General features: G+C 42.7%; 1 protein-coding gene across 1 annotated transcript in view; it reads right to left on the reverse strand.

Moving 5' to 3' along the window:
* The window catches only part of LOC133052990 (nuclear autoantigenic sperm protein-like), a 121,896-nt gene extending 105,341 nt beyond the window's left edge, over nucleotides 1–16,555 (reverse strand). The window contains 3 exon segments of the mRNA XM_061137743.1: nucleotides 8,361–8,462; nucleotides 9,379–9,489; nucleotides 16,402–16,555. Of these exon segments, the coding sequence (XP_060993726.1) occupies nucleotides 8,361–8,462; nucleotides 9,379–9,489; nucleotides 16,402–16,555 (367 nt within the window).
* Nucleotides 16,556–19,502: the final 2,947 nt, after the last annotated feature.

A 19,502-nucleotide genomic window follows, 5' to 3' on the forward strand; every position in this document is an offset into this window, starting at 1 on the left:
CATGTGGTCCTGACTGGAAGGGGGGCACCAGGGGGAAGTGGGCTTGGCGTTTTGCATGAACCAACATGAGTCTGATTGCCTGGAAATTGTCTTGCTTGGGGTAGACACTAGTGGTCTGGTCAATTCTGTGTTCCCCTTATCCTGTCACGGGAGCTGTCAAGCAGCAGATGCCATAATGTCTTTGAAGTGCCTGACCCGAGCCCGCACAATGTTGATTAGCCTGGTTTTTAGCTTAAAGAAAGAATAAGAAAGGAGAGCCCTCACCTGCTTGTATGCAAGGTACTTGAGCACATTGGGTTATGGAGCCTGGAACACACCAGAGAGCAACCCTGGCCAGAGTTGCTCAATTCCTTCCACAGGCTCTATGAAATGGAAATCCGTGCTCTTGTTTGTGGAACTGAGGACTGAGCTTCATGAACATGCAAACACTCACAGTAGCACGCAAATAGGTTTTATTAAAGAGAAGGAAAGTACAAGGCTCTCAGCATAGACACTGAGAGGGGGTAAAGAATCCCCCAAAGGCGGACTTACAGCAATTTTTATATTCTTAATCGGTATCTGTCTGGCTGGTCCCTGTCCTTAAAATGCGTCGTTTTTAACCAATCAGTTTAGAGGTCAAGATGCTTAATACTTTTATGGCCTCTCTTGGTCCTTGGATTACATTGCCACCCTTTCTCATGGCCCCTGGCCATTTTACAATGGATCAGATATATCCACTAAAAATTAATGGGCACCAGTTGTTTTTTCCCTCAGGCATATGGAACAGAAGTTAATTACTGCCCTTCCCTGGATCTGACTGCTGATAATTGATCAGACCAAGGACACATTAAAAGGTCCATCTGGTCAAGGCTATGATTTTTCCAGTGGTCATATATGGATGTGAGAGTTGGACTATAAAGAAAACTGAGCACCAAAGAATTGATGCTTTTGGACTGTGGTGTTGGAGAAGACTGTTGAGAGTCCCTTGGACTGCAAGGAGATCCAACCAGTCCGTTCTGAAGGAGATCAGTCCTGGGTGTTCATTGGAAGGACTGATGCTGAAGCTGAAACTCCAGTACTTTGGCTACCTCATACTGAAACTCCAGTACTTTGGCTACCTTATGCGAAGTGTTGACTCATTGGAAAGACCCTGATGCTGGGAAAGATTGAGGGCAGCAGGAGAAGAGGACGACAGAGGATGAGATGGTTGGATGGCATCACCGACTCGATGGACATAGGTTTGGGTGGACTCCGGGAGTTGGTGATGGACAGGGAGGACTGGCATGCTGCGGTTCATGGGGTCACAAAGAGTCGGACATGACTGAGTGACTGAATTGAGCTGAACTGAAGGACACGTTCCAGCAATTCTGGACAAAGGGTAAAACTTTAGGCTAATGGATCAAGGTGTTTATTGAAAACAAGACCGAAGTCTCAGAGTCCTACACTGACTGCCTAGCAATTTCTACCTCAAACCACCCCCTCTAGAGATGGAAATTCTAACTGCCATTATGGGAAAAGGGATGAAGACCAATCTCATGTCTTTGAGCCTGTGGGGACATTGTCAGCAGATGATGGTTGGGTCTCCACCTGTGGGACGATCTAGTGTATCTCAGTATGTCCTCTTAGGCGCCATTTCCATAACCATTTGGAGTTTGATAGTTTCTTTGTGAGATATTACAGAGAGAGAATTTAGAACACAAGGGCCAAACAGCAATAAGAGCAAAGGCTTCCTACGCGGACCAGGGGTTTCCACCAGGTGGAAATTGATATCCAGTTCCATAGGGCAGTCCCAAAATGAGGAGTGGAATCGGCCATTGCCTGGACATTACTTTTCAGATCTTGAAGAGAATCAGACACATTTTGTGAGTAATCAGCTATATATACACAACGCTCTGTATGAATTGTGGCACAAGTTCCTCCCTGTGCTGCCATTAATATATCTAATGCCTTTCCATTTTGGCATACAGCTTAGCACATTAAAGCTTGTCTGGAATTGAAGGCTGCAGTCTCCATCATATTATCATTTGAAGCTTGTCTTGTCAAATTAGTCAAGGCTTCTTCTCTGAATATTATGTCAGCGGTGCCAAGTGATGGCACAAATATTGCAGCCAGGTAGTCATACCAGTGGAACACAGATGGTGTCCATCTCACCTGTTGTATAGGGAAATTGATTGGATTATGAGGTAATTCATTTAAAATTTGACTATGTGCAAACAATAATCCCAGGGTACATTTTGCAGTCCATCCTGGGGATAACTGGGGCCAAAGATTGATCCCACATATCCAGTGGGTTCCATTTGGGGCTAAAAATCATATGCCCGGACTTTTGACCCAATCAGTCCCTTGCAATATGACTGAATCTGCTGAGTTCATATGATTTACTGTTATTGTTGGCTTACATAAAGACTTTGACGAGAATCCTGAAGGTTTAGTACTGTCAGGATATAATTTGGTATGATTACTCTGTTTCCAACAAATGGGAGCTGTTTTTACCAATTGCCCCTTTTCTGGGGTTATCCACACATACTGTTCCCGGGTTTGGTGTATTTGTTGGGCAGTTTGTTGTGTGGTTTTGGTTCCCTTGCAGGCATAGCTAGTATTGCTTGCTTCTTTTATATATTAGCTATAGACATCTCTTTCTGTTTGATCATAATAAAAATGTAGATTGTGACCCAATGCATTAATAGTATTATACCAAGTCAATAAACTCATGTTAAGGACATTTAAAATTTTGGTTTGATCTTTATCTTCTTGGACAAAATGACATATGCTTAGTCACTCAGCCATGTCTGACTCTGCGACACAGTGGACTGTAGCCCATCAGGTTCCTCTCTCCGTAGGGATTCTCCAGGCAAGAATACTGGAGTGGGTCTCCACGTTCTCCTCCAGGGGATCTTCCCAACCCAGGGAATCAAACCCAGGTCTCCCTCATTGCAGGCAGGTTCTTTACCATCTGAGCCAGCAGGGAAGCATAAAATGACATACCTTTTGAAAATCAGATCCATCTAAGGGTGACATTAACCAGGGCGGTCCATGAATGGAGGTTAATGGTAGAACTCCACAGACTCAACCATCAGATCGATTTTCAAACATCGCATGAGAATGTGCCCATAAAATGAAAACTTTCTGTGTCCAATCTAAAGGGACTTGAGAGGGCATTATTGCATTAAGAAGAACAAAACAGAGTATTATGTGTCTGTGCATGTTGTGATAGAAGAGTCACTTAGCTGGGCCTTTCTTCAACAGTCCTTTTGATCTTTCCAAGAGGGTGTATTGACCACTGAGAATTCTCTTGTGATTTCTGCTCCGGGGGTGTTGGATGGTCCTTGTGATTTTTTTCTTGAAGGATTCCAAGACTTTATCCATGTGTGATGATTCCAGGTGTCTATACGTGTAACCTTAACAGTGCCTGGTGAAGGGAGAACAACAGAATAGGATCCCAACCACGTGGGGGTTGAGGTGGGACTATTGTTAGGAATGGCCTTTCCTAATACCAAGTCCCCAGGATTATATTAGGACTTTTTATTTTCTTTTTGTTGTGCGATCACATCTTTTAAAGATTGTAGCTATCTTTTAAAGAAGTTACTTAGTGACAAATGTTGTTAGTTCAACTGTATCTTGATCTAGAAGTCAGCCATTTGTGACAAATGGCCTTCCATATAACATCTCAAAAGGGCTGAGTCCTATTGACTGTGAAGTATTTCTTACTACAGCTAAAGGGAGTAGTGAAATACATGGAAGGTGAGTTTCTTGTGATAGTTTTCATAAATGTCTGTTGATTATATCATGGGCTTTTTCTACCTTGCCTGAAGATTGAGATTCTAAGGATGATGTAAGTGAAACTCAATTCCTAGGGCCTGAAAGACTCATTGCATTATTGCAGTCTGAAAGGCTGGGCCATTGTCACTTGGAATTTTTCTAAGTAGACCAAAGCAAGGAGTGACCTCATGTATTAAAATTTCAATTACTTCATTTGCCTGTTCTGTTCTACAAGGGAAAGCCTCTATCCAGCCAGTAAAGTTATCAACACAAACCAGTAGGTATTGGTGTCTCTTGCCTTGAGGCATATGGCTGAAATCTATCTGCCAGTCTTCTCCAGGACACTTTTCTGTATGTTGTAAACCTGGAGGAGCTGATTGGCTGTCATGAGGATTATTCTTTAGATGTATTTTACAGTTCAGTTCAGTAAAGTTGTTCAGTAGTGTCTGACTCTTTGCGACCCCATGGACCACAGCATGCCAGGCCTTCCTGTCCATCACCAACTGTCAGAGATTACTCAAATTCATGTCCATTGAGTCGGTGATGCCATCCAACCATCTCATCCTCTGTCATCCCCTTCTCCTACTGCCCTCAATCTTTGCCAGCATCAGGGTCTTTTCAAATGAGTCAGCTCTTCGAATCAGGTGGCCAAAGGACTGGAGTTTCAGCTTCAACATCAGTCCTTCCAATGAACACTCAGGATTGATCTCCTTTAGAATGGACTGCTTGGATCTCTTTGTAGTCCAACGGACTCTCAAGTGTCTTCTCCAACACAACAGTTCAAAAGCATCAATTCTTCAGTGCTCAGCTTTATTTACAGTCCAACTCTCCCATCCATACATGACTACTGGAAAAACCATAGTCTTGTCTAGACGGACCTTTTTTGACAAAGTAATGTCTCTGCTTTTTAATATGCTGTCTAGATTGGTCTTAACTTTCCTTCTAAGGAGTAAGCGTTTTTTAATTTCATGGCTGCAGTCATCATCTGCAGTGATTTTGGAGCCCAAAGAACTAAAGTCAGGCACTGTTTCCACTGTTTCCCCATCTATTTGCCATGAAGTGATGGGACAAGATGTCATGATCTTAGTCTTCTGAAACTAAGAAACATTTTTTACATCCCTTGACAATTTGACTTCTAGTTTTTCTTAATCCCTTTTCTTTTAAGAGACATGAAGCAACTTGGGAAGTGTTTTCAATTCCCAAATTGGATGTTTGATGTCATGTTTTAAGAACTTTGCATGAGCCATTGGAGGGTAACATAAGTTTCCCATCTGTTTGAAGCAATCCAGAGGGGAATAAAATATCTCCAACAGACAGGGAATGTCAAAGATCCTCAGGGGAATAATGGGGTTTTATATCAGTGTGAATCCTGTCCCACAGGAGGTGGTGGTTTAGTCACTCAGTCATGTCCAACTCAAAACCCCAATGACTTTAGCCTGCCAGGCTCCTCTGTTCATGGGATTCTCCAGGCAAGAATCCTGGACTGGGTTACCATTTCCTTCTCAGGGGATCTTCCCATCCCAGGGATCCAACCCAGGTCTCCTACACTGCAGGTAGTGTCCTGAATTATGGGCAGCTTCTTTACCAACTGAGTCAGGTGGGAAGCCCCACAGAAAGGGAGCATGAATATTAACAGACAGGGTGGCTGTCTCTCTTGTTTGTCGGTGGGCTCTTCTTTTCCCCTCTGTTATGTCAGAATCATCCTTTTGATGGCCCCAGCAGGGTATTACTGCCACTTCTTTGGGTAGTTGAATTGCATCCAAGAGGTGTGTAGTCTTAATTTCATCTAAAAGGACAGGGGAGATCCTGTCCCCTGTCTCCTGTCCCATGGTTGTTTGGCCTTTTTTCTCCCTCTCTCCTGTACACCTGAGGGCATCTCTATCGAATCCTCATCAGAATTACTTCTGATGAACACTTGTCCTATTAAAGGCACCATTTCCTGGGGCTTCCCTAGTAGCTGGTAAAGAATCCACTTGAAATGATGAAGACCTGGGATCAGTCCCTGGGTTGGGAACATTCCCTGGAAAAGAGAAAGGCTACCAATTCCAGTATTCTGGTCTGGAGAATTCCATGGACTAAATAGTCCGTGGGGTCATGAGGAGTTGGACATGACTGAGCGGCTCTCACATTTCCTGGATATTTAAAATTGTGTGTTTGAAATCAAGTGACTTTTGCACAGCCACACATTTGCAGGGCAGATATTAAATCAATTTATTTAAGCCTTCAGAAACCAAATACCACCAGACAGCACATGACCAGTGGTCAGGAGAAATGAGACAGGAAAGAAAGTGTGTATGTGAAGCGAGAAGGATCTTGTTAATCAGGAAGCAGGAAAGTCATCTTTGTGTCGTTGATCTTGGTTCCATGCAGAAGAGGATGTGACTGGTCTCAGTGACTCTGCAGATGAATAAAACAGGGTCAAAAGTTTAGTAGAGGTGACTGTGTGATGGCTGACAGGGTTGAACCTCAGGCAGCAGGCTGTCCAGGGTACAGGAGCTGGAAGGGGATCCAGTGGACAGAATCCTGGTGAACGTCGATACTCCACATCTCTGAGATGGCAGGCTCCCTGTGGAAGATTCCCCAGAATGTACATATGGTGGGAGATTTTCCATTTGGGGTTGATTTGACGTGTAATGATTTAAGAAGGCATGCTCATGGTGATGTTAATCTAAATGTGGTTTACTGTCAATGTGGTTGAGTTTCATTCTTCTCCTAATTCCACAGATTTTATCTATTGGGTCTTCAAGAATTAATTTTTTTTAAATTTAATTTTGGGATACAGGTGATTAATGATGTATTAATTACAGGGGTACTAGAGCCTGATTCATGTATACATACATATATTAATATGAATTGTTTCTCAGATTCTTTTCCAATTTAGGTTTTTACAGAAAATTGCATTTAGTCCCCTGTGCTATGCAGTTGGACTTTGTTCTCTATCCATGCTGTTTATAACAGTTTGCCTCAGCTGACCCAAACTCCCAGTCTATCTTTCCCAAATCCTTTCCCCTTAGCAACAGCATCTGTTCTCCACATCTGTGAGTCTGTTTCTGTTCTGTAAATAACCTCCCCCATCTCTTATTTTTCATTCCATATATAAGTGATACATATTGCAATTGTCTTTTTCTTTCTGACTTGCTTCACTTAGTATGACAATCCATAGGCCCAACCACGTTGCTGCAAATGGCATGATTTCAGTCTTTTGTTATGGTTGAGTAATATTCCATTGAATATTTGTATCATTATTTCTTATCATACTCATCTGCAAGCTGGTGTTTTTCTATGCCTTTTTTCTTTCATTTTTTTTTTTTTTTTCTCAACAGGAAATTAAAGCCACACTTTAGCCGAGATCAGTGTTGTTTTATGAGGCTGTCCTACTTTTAAAACCTTAAAGATCCCAGTAACAGAAATTACCTTCTAAGAAGGAATATGATTGAAATGCATATTTCAGACAGTGTGGTTGGAAAGCATTTAAATTCTGTCAGAATCATGTGAGAGGAAACACTGGTCTTGAGAAGCTGTGCACACTCTTTAATCCTGGTGTTTCTGGAGGACAGGTGTGTGTGGACAACTATCAGGTCAGGACTGATGGAAACACTAAGTTGTTTCCACCAGCGTGTGGGGATTCCTGCTTCTCTCTGATGACTGCTCTGCAAGATTCCTGCAGGATAAGGCTCTCTCACCACAGCTGCTCAGCAATAATCAAGCAAACAATCTCTAATTTCATACGTCTCAAGATAAGAGAAATTACTGAACAGAATAGACAAGGCACTCTAGTGCTAGAATGCAAGTTATCAGGACAAATAATTGTTACGTGCAATGTTTGGCATCTATGAAATAAGTGCTAGTGGTAAGAAAACAAACAAACCAACAAACAAAAATCCGCCTGCTGATACAGGCAATGTAGAAAGGTTTGTTCAATCCCCAGATTGAGAAGATCCCCTGGGGAAGGAAATGGCAACCAACTCTAGTATTCTTACCTGGAGAATCCCATGGACAGAGGAACCTGGTGGGCTACAGCCCATGGGGGTTGTGCAGAGTCTGACACAACTGAAGCCACTTGTTGGGCATTAGGCCTAAAATAACAATGTATCTTTTTAGATTTATCTGGTGGGGCACCATAAATAACAAATTATGTATACTTACAAAAATGTTGAACTCAATTTTATTCACTCTTCTGGACAGTCATCTGTGGAGAAACAAAATGGGAGAAATCAAAGAGCCTCTGATTATGACCATTCTCCAGTATTTTTAAGATTTCTTTTCTTTTCTAATCAATGTATTTTATAAGAGGAGCTTCCCTGATAGCTCAGTCAATAAAGAATCTGCCTGCAGTACAGGAGACCCAGGTTCCATCCCTGGGTCTGAATGTTTGCCTCGAGAAGGAAATGGCAACCCACTCCAGTACTCTTTCCTGGAAAATCCGATGGACAGAGGAGTCTGTCGGGCTACAGTCCATGGACTGACAAGAGTCAGATATGACTCAGAGACTAAACCACCATCAACCACCACTTTACATGAGATTACTTATGGAAAAAGAAATTTTAAATAAATTCATTTGTTTCCTGATATTTACATACCAGGTGAAAGATATAGTCAGAAAAAAAGTGTAATTTCATTACCATTATCAATGAAATTCACAATATTTTCTTCTGGAATCCCTCTATCAGTCGTCTCCTTTTTGAACTTCTGATAGTCTGTGTCTGAAATCTTGTCACGTTTGCCTGAAAATCACCATGCAAAAAGGAGAACACACAAAATCTCTGAATATACAGAACAAGGAATTGAATGTGCCAATCTGATCTCCACCTGTATAATTTAAGAGAGACTCAAACAGTTTCCATGTCCCATGTTGCAGATATCTACTGTCCTAAGAATTAGTTTCCCTCTAACTCTGTAACTAAATCCTGCCAGCATCAGCAGCAGGACCCCCTAAGACTTGCAGGAGTTGCAAGAACTTGAGACTCAAGCCATCTCTGTAGGCAACTGACTTGCTTCTTTTTAACTTCCCAGGACCTGTACCTGGATTCCTGTCTTGTACTGGACAGATTTAACAGGAAACAGGGTTTTCCCATTGTGGAGACACATTAACCCCATCACACACCACTTGGGGGACAGTTTACTCTTTAGCCAACAATTCTACACTGTACCTTTCCTGAAACTGACATCTATTATCTCAATGGTACATGCACTGCAGTGCTTCTTGTGGTCATTTGGGGTCATGTCACTGTTCACAAGAAGAGTGCATTGTGATAATTGAACAGGACGAAGATACTTTACAAGTTTCTGTTCCAGGGGTTATAATGCATGAGAAAACTGATATAAAGTGATGTCATTCAGGCCAGCCTCATTATAGCCATGGCTTGAGCTTAGTTGATGTATTTTTTTAAAATACTCTATAAAAATAATTATTTTAAATATCAATGAGTAGAGATTATTTTCAAATGTTTGAAAATTACTTTTGGCCTCTGATTCTTACTAGATTACCTTCCAGGATACTTAGGTCAGTGAACATGAATACGAAGACCTTGCACAGTGAATAGTGAATATTGCCAACACCTCGTGATTTTCTGAATGAAAGTTCTGACATGGACATGTGGTGTGACAGAGGCAATGGGAAATTTAGCATGCCATACATACCGATTATCCCAACCAAGTCTGTCTCTTTTCCATCTTCAGCCACATTGTGAACATATCCTATTATAGCGTTATATGATAAGTAAAGAATTTTAACTTCGTTTTGACCCGCATCTGTGAGAGAGAGAAGAGATACATATGTACAATCCCGCATTCATTTGTTGTCAGTTAGATGTATTGTGACAGACTGGAGGCATTACGAACGGCATGTGTGGTATTGATGGATGCCTCGCTCCACAGGTGCCCTGAATGCTATGGTGGTTACAACAGGAAGAAAAGCAGGCAAGGCCGCCCCTCATTTTCAGGTTTCCTACAGTTAACCAATCACTCATTGCTGCCTTAGTAAGAAACATTCTAGAACCTGTGTCCTAGTGAAACCAATAGATGGATATTTTTAAAATTTATCTAATTTAAGTTAATTTTTTGCTACTCTGAATGTTCCTCACTGTCTGCAGGCTTTCTCTACTTGTCTGGACCTGGGGACCGCTCTCCAGGTGGGGTACACTGGCTTCTCGTTGCAGTGGCTTCTCTTTGGTCGAGTAGAGACTCTAGGAGGTGTGGGCTGTGTCATTGCTGCTCGCTGGCTCTAGAGCATCACCTCAGTAGCTGTGGCACATGGGCTTTGTGCCCTATGGCACGCAAAGTCGTCCCGGGCCAGGGATCCAATCCATGAGTCCTGCGTTGGCCGGCCGATTCTTAACCACAGGATCACCGGGGAAGTCCCCAACAGCGTTTTCAACAGCATGAGGATATTACCAAACAGAAGTTCTAAAATCCTTTGTATTCCTGTTATCCCAGCCATGGCATTGATTTCTCTGGACCAAAATCAGCCTACCATTCATAAGCTTGTGTCCCTGAGTGCCTAAGCCTCTTCCTGGCAACCTTCAAAACACTTTACATTAATTACTCTGTCTCCTCTGCCCGCTCAGTCTGGGGTATGACAGAGCCCGCTGCTGTGTCTGTTGTTCTGAAGACAGTTCACCTGCTGGGACATGCAGGCAGTGAGCTCCGTCCCCACCTGCAGCCCTGCCCCTCCTCTCTGCCTGCCCGACCACTCTGCCCCACGTGTCTGGACAAGAAGCAGCTCTGACCTACTGCATGTCACCTCTAAACTGTCTACTTCCATTCTGCCTCTCCTGGCCTCTGTCACACCTTTCTGCAATCACTCAGCGAGATGGAATGTAAAACTGCCCAACTGTGTTCCTGAGACATGAAAACACCTTTCTTCAGTGTCTAAAATACTGAAAATCATCAGTCTGCTTGAGAAGGAGGAAAAAAAAAAAAATAGCAGCTGACACAACTTCACCATCTCATAACCCCCAAAATATGTACAATACGCCCAAACTGACCATGAGTCCATGAACCTTGGACCGCCTTGGAATAAATTAAGCCTGACAATGCATGTCTTCAGATTATCAGTGACCACCTGTTCTTGACCATGATTTCACCAAGGTGGGCATGGCTGCATTACTGAATTGTCTGCGAAGGTCATGGTACACAGAGTCAATCTGTCTTCTGGGTTTCAGGTCACCGACAAGGTCGCTGTTTGTGCTGTGCTTGATGAGAGACACCACACCCCACCAAGCCCTCCTGGGGGTTCGCTCCTGAAAGAGACCTGTGTGAGACGGCAAACTATTCTGTTTCCTCCCTTGTTGTTTGCGCTGTAAAACTCCAGCTGAAAGGTATTACAACAACAAAAGAAACAAGAACAGTGGAAGCATTCATAACTCAAACAAAGGAAAAAATAATATGGGAGTAATGATGCATGGAAAGATTGAAGGCAGGAAGAGAAGGGGATGACAGAAGGTGACATGGTTGGATGGCATCACTGACTCAATGGACACAAGTTTGCGCAAGCTCCGGGAGTTGGTGGTGGACAGGGAAGCCTGGCGTGCTGCAGTCCATGGGGTTGCAAAGAGTCATGTATGGCTGAGCAAATGAACTGAGCTGAAGTATATGAGAGCATAATTTAAAAATCATCACGTGTTAGAAATGATCCACAAAAGTATGGGGAAATATTTCAGGCATAAGTTTTACTTCTTTGCAGTCATTGCATTTGCAACTATGCCAATACTTCGTGTGCCTTCGTTTAGGCAAAGGTTGTCATCACATTGGATATATTCAAATTTTCATCAAACAGGTACCTCTTCAGCCACTTAAAATTAGGAATGGTCCTTAGAGCACCTCATAGAGGACCTAAGGGAATAAATCTTAGCCAGCACCCCCATTGGTTTGAACACAAGCTGCCTTTATGATTGAACTCAGGATAGTTTCCTTGGATTCAAGTACATCCACCAAACCTTGGTCAGATTTAGATGTCTTAAGAATGTTTTAAAAAAGTGATCGACCCCACTGTACAAACTCAAGGCAGAACCTTGAGATGCCAGTTCACAAGACTCTTGTAAATTTCCTGTGAGAACCATCTCAGTGTCAGTTCAGTCACTCAGTCATTTCCGACTCTTTGCGACCCCACGGACTGCAGCACACCAGGCCTCCCTGTCCATCACAAACTCCTGGAGTTTACCCAAACTCATGTCCATTGAGTCAGTGATGCCATCCCACTATCTCATCCTCTTTCTTCTCCTTCTCCTCCTGCCTTCAATCTTTCTCAGCATCAGGGAATTTTCAAATGAGTCAGCTCTTCACATCAGGTGGCCAAAGTATTGGAGTTTCAGCTTCACCATTAGTCCTTTCAATGAATACTCGTGGTTGGTTTCCTTTACGATTGACTGGTTTGATCTTCTTGCAGTTCAAGGGACTTCAAGAGTCTTCTTGAGCACCACAGTTCAAAAGAATCAATTCCTTGGTGCTGAGCCTTCTTTATGATGTGATCATCATATGATCTTTTTGCTCTCACATCCATACATGACTACTGGAAAAATCATAGGTTTGACACTATGGTTTGTTGTCAGCAAAGCAACATCTATGCCTTGAACTGCACTGTCTAAATTCACCTACCTTTACTTCCATGGAGTAAGCATCTCTTAAATTCATGGCTGTAGTCACCATCTGCAGTGGTTTTGGAGCCCATGAAAATAAAATCTGTCACTGTTTCCACACGTTCCCCTTTCTATTTGACATGAAGTAATGGAACCAGATGCCATGGTGTTTGTTTGTTGAATGCTGTGTTTCAAATGTGCTTTTTCATTCTCCTCTCTCACCCTCACTCAGAGACTCTTTAGTTCCTCTTCACTTTCTTCCAATAGAGTGGTATCATTTGCATATCAGAGGCTCTTGGTATTTCTCCTGGCTATCTTGATTCTAGCTTGTGATTCATCTAGCCTGGCATTTCACATGATGCACTCTGCACATAAGTTATGTAAGCAGGGTGACAATATTCAGACCTGAGTTATTGCTTTCTCAAATTGGAACCAATGCATGTTTTCCTGTGCAGTTCTAACTGTTGCTTCTTGATTCGCATACAGGTTTCTTATGAAACAGGTAAGGTGTCGGGTATTCCCATGTCTTTAAGAATTGTCCACATGTGGCCATGTGGCAAGCCTTTCGTCAAAGGCTTTAGCATAATCAGTGAAGCAGAAGTTAGTGTTTTTCTGGAACTCCCTTACTTTCTCCATGATCCAGCAGATGTTGGCAATTTCATCTCTGGTTCCTCTGCCTCTGCAAAACCCAGCTTGCACATCTGGAAATTCTAGGTTCGTGTGATGCTGAAGCCCAGCTTGAAGGATTTGGAGCACAAACTGACTAGCATGTGAAATTATCATGACCGTGTAGTAGTTAACATTCTTTGACATTGCCCTTCTCTGGGATGGGAACAGAAACTGCCCTTTGCAGACCTGTGGTCACTGCTAAGCTTTCCAAATTTGCTGGCATAATATGTGCAGCATTTTAACAGCAGTATCTTTTAGGATTTTCAATAGTTCAGGTTGAATGTCATCAGCTCCACCTACTTTTTTCCTAGTAATATTTCCTAAGGCCTATTTGACTTCACACTGTAGGATGTCTGGCTCTAGTCTTGCTGAGTAAAACTCAGTTTTGTGGAGACGGTCCAGCCCTCGACTTCTAACTGTTAGAAGGAGTAGAATGCAGGTGTATGGGGGAAATTGAAGGAAGTCAAGACCAAGATTTCCACCCAAACACACTCCTCCCAGTGAAACACTCTTACATTCAACATCAAATACTTACATTCAACATCATAAACCAAACCTTCTCGTTTCACCCCTGTGACACGTTTTTTTACGCATTCTCCATCTGACCTTAAAGACAAAATATATTCAAGTTGTTTTATTAAAATAGCAAAATTCGGTATATAATTAGAATTTCTCTTTGTATCACACCCCAGATTGTGCTTATATCACCTTAGTACCTGTGAACAATGTGAACAAAGAGAAGAAATATGTTGTCTTAGATCAAGCAACTCTCATATGACAAAGATGTTTTGTCTACACATTAGATCTGACTAAGATAAACTTCAAATACACTATAGGTCTTGTTTAAAGCCAATACACATGGAGACGTCTAGAATTTTAGGAAAACCTAATAAGAATGAGCCATTCCTTTATATAATTTCTGAAAACTGAGAGGAATAGCCACCATAACAGACGTTGGCTGTTCTCACAACACTGGGAGTGAGTTGTTAGAGAATATGAGACCCAAATATCACCAAGAGTTAGAAGGAAATTTTTAATTTTCTCAAAATGCACACTCTTCGTCCATCACAATCCCATAAAAGAATTAAACTTTAAAGACACATCTACGTGCTGTTTACACATTGACACATACAGACACACAAGCAAAAACACAAATACATATGATATGCTTGTATGATATAAGGAAATTACGCATATATAATATATGTTAAGTATATATTGTCACCTATGTAACAGAAAGGTTTGGGTGTCCTCCTATATTGTCCTCTGTGCATTGATGTGAAAAAAAAAATGGTATATTTGGCACATAGAATGCACAGGAAACAAATATTAAAATGGAAATAACTCAACAGGAATTGGGTTAATTTTTGAACGGACTCCTTGCAAAGGAATGTCCACAATGAATTGATATTACTGTTACCAGTCTTTAGGAAACTACACTGAACTTACTGAAGAGAATCATAAGGTGGGAACCAAAGAATTTTCCAAAAGCTGCAAATTTACAAAATTTCATCTATGCAATCCAAGCCCTTTCATGTGGCTGAAAAACACAGCTCCCTGTATATGCGGACACAAAGTTAAATTTTAAAACCATCTTTATCTTTGACTGTACTGAGTCTTTGTTGCTATTCGGCTTTCTCTAGTTGTGGTGATCGAGGGCTACTCTGGAGTCTCAGGCTTCTCACTCTGGGTAGCTTCTTTTGTGGAGCATGGGCTCTGGAATACGGGCCCTAGAGAACAGGCTCAGCAGTTGTCTCACACATGCCTTGTTTCTCTGCAGCATGTGGGGTCTTCCTGGACCAGAGATGCAACTTGTGTCTCCTGCATTGGCAAGTGGATTCTTTACCCCTGAGCCCAGAATTCTATATCTCTACTCTGGAGCTCATGGAACAGTTGTGGATATATCAAAGCTCATTGACTTAAGACTTCAACAAAGGTGCAGATTATACATAAATACACTTCAGTAAAGATGATTTCAGAAATGGTGGCTGCATGAAAAGTTAAATACAGGGGACCAAAATTGTCAAGACAGCAGAGGATGATAATAGGTGTTCTTAAAATATTAGTGACAACACACATATATATGTGTGTGTGTGTGTGTGGTATATATCTGTGTGTTTGTGTGAGTCTGTTTCTGTATGTGTGGTTATAATTTGACTGTATGTATACCATCTCGGCTCAGTCGTAAAGAATCTGCCTGCAAGGCAAGAGACCAGGGTCCCCTCCCGGGGACAGGAAGATCCCCTTGTAGAAGGGAAGAGCAACCCACTCCAGAATTCTGGCTGGGGGAAATCCATGTTCTTTACCCCTAGTATCACCTGGGAAGCTCATCTGGGGCTGTGAAGACTTTAGTGAATTTGGTGGTGATGAAATATTCCCGTGAGGAAGCCCCACAGAGCAGAGCTCACTGTGGGCTCTCCCAGTACCGTCAGGTTCCTGGCTTGATGGGAAGCATCTCTTACAGAGTCTGCAGGAAGGGTTCAAGCCCCTGGTTGGTTCCAGGACATGAGCCTCTTCCCGCTGCCGAGTCCCTCTTTCATTTAATGAGTTGATGCCAGTGGAGCTTCTGGAACTCCCACCCTCTTCTAAGCAAAAGCACCAGGACTTCCCCTGGAGGCTCACAAGTGAACAGCCCCCACCCCAGCTCTGAGACCCTGCTCATCCACAACTCACGGCATTACTCTCTCACCATCATTCGGAATTCCCAGCAGATGGAGAAGCCACACCCTCCGCTAGACTCAAAAGCTTATAGGTTTTTTGTTTGTTTGTTTCCTTCGGGGTGATTTTTACTTACTTGAGATAAAAGTCGATGTCAACTGTGTCATTTGGATGAAACTGAACATGACGTAAGTAAATGTGGAATGGTCCGCCCTCAGTGATAATGTCTTTGTTACTGGCTGCGAGGTAATGGGTTTTCCATTCCCCTGAAAACTAAAATGAAATTCTTGTGAGGAAGCTTCATCCATCTCGGCAAATTCTGCCCGACATCATCCCTCAGGAGGTTCCCTTGTCCTTTCACTTGGGCAGAAGTTACCCATCTTTATGGACACAGCCCTAGGTATAAAATCAGGTGGAAACTCAACTCGCATAAAAGAAGGAACTGAGGCATTCCTGAGATAGTTTGAGCCGCTTGTCCAATGCAAGAGCCTTAGTCCAATAGCCGTATGACTTTCCTTCTGTTTTACAAGAGCAGTGAACATGCATGAGAGCCAATGAATAGACGGCAGAGATGACATGGAGGCCATGCAGAACAGGTATAGAGCGAGTGAATGGAGCAACTTCGAGTTGCAGGGAGACGGCCAGACTTAGGGATCCACATGACCGAGCCTCAAAAGGGACACGCACACACATATACCCCAAGACCTCCTCCCAGCGTGCACCACCCCTGGTACCGGTACGAGAAGTAGCTGAGCTTCACCTAGGCCTGCATAAAGCAGACCAAGGACCGTGCTGAGCAGCAGAACCTTCATCTTGCCGTCTCTTCTTCTGCAGAAGCTGAGGGTGTCCCAGTGGTTGGAGAGGATGCAAAACCGGTGCCTCTTTTCTAGCATGCATCTGTTGGCGTGATGCATCACGAACCAATGGTTGTTCCTCTACAGCCAAAGTTACACAGATGTCATCCTCAGTTTCCTGGTTGGCAGAAATAAGCGATCTGGAACTCTGTCATTTCAATAATGAGATAAGTGTTAAGAGAAGCTGACGTGGATTTGGCATTTTGTCATTTTCATAATAAGATTTGCTTCAAAAGAAGATTATGAATAAGTGAGAAATCACAGTACACATGTGATAATTTCAAGGTCAGGAATATATATTTTTCTTTACATCCAGAGATCCAAAATGGGATGAGCTGTCCAAGGTACATACCACCAGCCTGCCCCCCACCCCCCATATTGTTCACTAAGCCCAGGGGAGAGTGTTTAAAATTTATTATGTAAAAGTAAATATTGACTGTGTGGGTTAGCCAAGGAAAATCTGTTTTGTAAGTGACCCTTGAAAAGCCTCCTGTTTCTCAAAGCCGAGGAGCATGTCTGCACAAAGCATTTCTCACCTGTCCCACAGTGAGCTCTTTCCTCCAAATTTCTAAGAGGAAGATCCATTCAGATGCCCTTAACCTGATATGAATGCCCAGTACCTTCAGGTTCTGGGCTCAGTGGAAACCATCTGTTACCAACTCTGCAGAAAGGGTTCAAGCCCCTGGTTGGCATGTCAGCAATTCATTTCCATTACTCCTTTTCCAGACACTCTGTACCCACCTAATCTGTCATGTAGTACTTACTCACTGACTAAGTTGTTTCTCTGGGTGAGTGAAAAAGCAGGATAGTAGTGCTTGCAATTTTTATAATTTAAATGGGAAAAGTAAATTTCCTAACTCTATACGTCTAGTTATTTTCCTAACTCTATATGAAAGAAGCAGAGACATTCCTTTGCCAACAAAGGTCCGTCTGGTCAAGGCTATGGTTTTTCCAGTGGTCACGTATGGATGTGAGAGTTGGACTGTGAAGAAAGCTGAGCACTGTAAAATTGATGCTTTTGAACTGTGGTGTTGGAGAAGACTCTTGAGTGTCCCTTGGACTGCAAGGAGATGCTAGCAGACCATCCTAAAGGAGATCAGTCTTGGGTGTTCATTGGACGGATTGATGCTGAAGGTGAAATTCCAATACTTTGGCCACCTCATGTGAAGAGTTGACTCATTGGAAAAGACCCTGATGCGGGGAGGGATTGGGGGCAGGAGGAGAAAGGGATGACAGAAGATGAGATGGCTGGATGACATCACCAACTCAATGGGCATGAGTTTGAGCAGACTCCGGGAGTTTCTGATGGAGAGGGAGGCCTGGCGTGCTGGGATTCATGGGGTCGCAAAGAGTCAGACACAACTGAGGGACTGAATTGAACTTAACTGATATGAAAGAATCCATTGTTTTGTATTTTTAGTCAAAGTTCATCTTCACTGATAGTGATTGATCAAATAAGTATATTAAAATTTAGTTTTGTTCTGGGTGTAGAAATGAAGAAACAGTCAGTTTCAGGATTCCCAAGTCAGCTGAGGGGCAATCCCTGCAGGGCTCACCCAGTACTGGCTTCTCCTGGGGCAAATCAGAGCTAGGAGTCCTTTGCTTAGATTGAAGCCTGTCTCAAGAACGTCTTCAGCTCGTGTCTTCAGTTGAAACTTTCCATCTTTACGTGGAACAACGGTATTATCTTTTGCTTTCTCTTTCTTCTTTTCTTTTGGTTCCGTGTCATTTTTCTCTTTCATTCACACATTCCTTCGTATAGTATCCAGTTCTGGATTTTGGCTGTGACACCTAGATGATTGAAGGCTTTCATGTCTCAAAAGACCCTGAAATGGTTTCCTGTCTTTGGTCCTCGATCCAGATAATAATTTGGTTTTTTGTCTCTTTGTCTCTTTTGGCTGCACCCAGCAGCATGCAGGTTCTTAGTTGTCCAACCAGGAATAGAACGTATACCCAGTGCACCAGAAGTGCAGGATCACAACCACTGGACCACCAGGAAAGTCCCTGAATCTGATGATTACAAGCAGGCATGTGATCTCAGCTAGCACCCCTTGTCTTCCCATCATCACCCTTCCATCTCTTCCTCTGCACTTCCAGCATTTTCAGGTTTTTCTTTGGGGTTCCCACCAACATCTGTCCCCTCGGAATGTATCCTAAGACCATCGCATCTTAGGACGGCCTCACTGCCTGCTAATCCAGGGGAAATTAAACATCAGTTACTCTTAAAAGTTTATCTCACCAGTAGTGAAAATCCAGTTGTCTTCCGTTCAACTCAGCGCTCCTTCCCTCGTTGTGTTCTCGCGTCTGTTCTCTATGTCTGTGTTTCCACTCCTTCCTTCCAAGCTGGTGAGAAGTTGCTTTCACACAGGGAGCCCAGCCATATGCTCTATGACGACCTAGAGGGGGTGAGATAGAGTGAGAGGAGGGGCTCAAAAATGAGGTGTTGCAAGGATAGTTATGACTGATTAGCTTGCTGTATGCAAGGTCTGAAGAGAATACTGAAAAGCAATTCTCCAATTAAAAAAATGAACTAAAAACGAAAATTGCCACTCATAAGGTAATTCATTAAAAAAAATTCCTATTGTTTTGTACCAAACGGAAGTAATACAGCCTTTAATACAAACTGTGTCACGAATAGTGGTCAAAATGCAGATAATCTAATGATAAATAAAAAGAAAACCGTCTTACTCAGATGTTAACTCTGCAGCCACTCAAATATAATGCTAAAGCTAGGCTTGCTATGTCTCCTTCTCGAATTTATCCACATTTGTGTAACTATGAAGCCTCTCTCTCCCCGTATATTAATTTTGTCTTGCCTGTCTGTTTTCTCTTTAGCACTGTTTTTACATCTTAGATTGCACAGCTCCTATTGTTGTAGCCATGCGTTCTGGGAAACAAACTCACTCAGAAGGACAATGCAGATAGTGGAGTGCAGTTTATTACACCGGCGGGCCCAAGGCAGAGTCTCCTCTCAGCCAAGGACCCCGACCAGTTTTTGTGAAAACCT

The sequence above is a fragment of the Dama dama genome, chromosome X (assembly GCF_033118175.1).
Source record: "Dama dama isolate Ldn47 chromosome X, ASM3311817v1, whole genome shotgun sequence".
In the NCBI taxonomy this organism is placed as follows: Eukaryota; Metazoa; Chordata; class Mammalia; order Artiodactyla; family Cervidae; genus Dama; species Dama dama.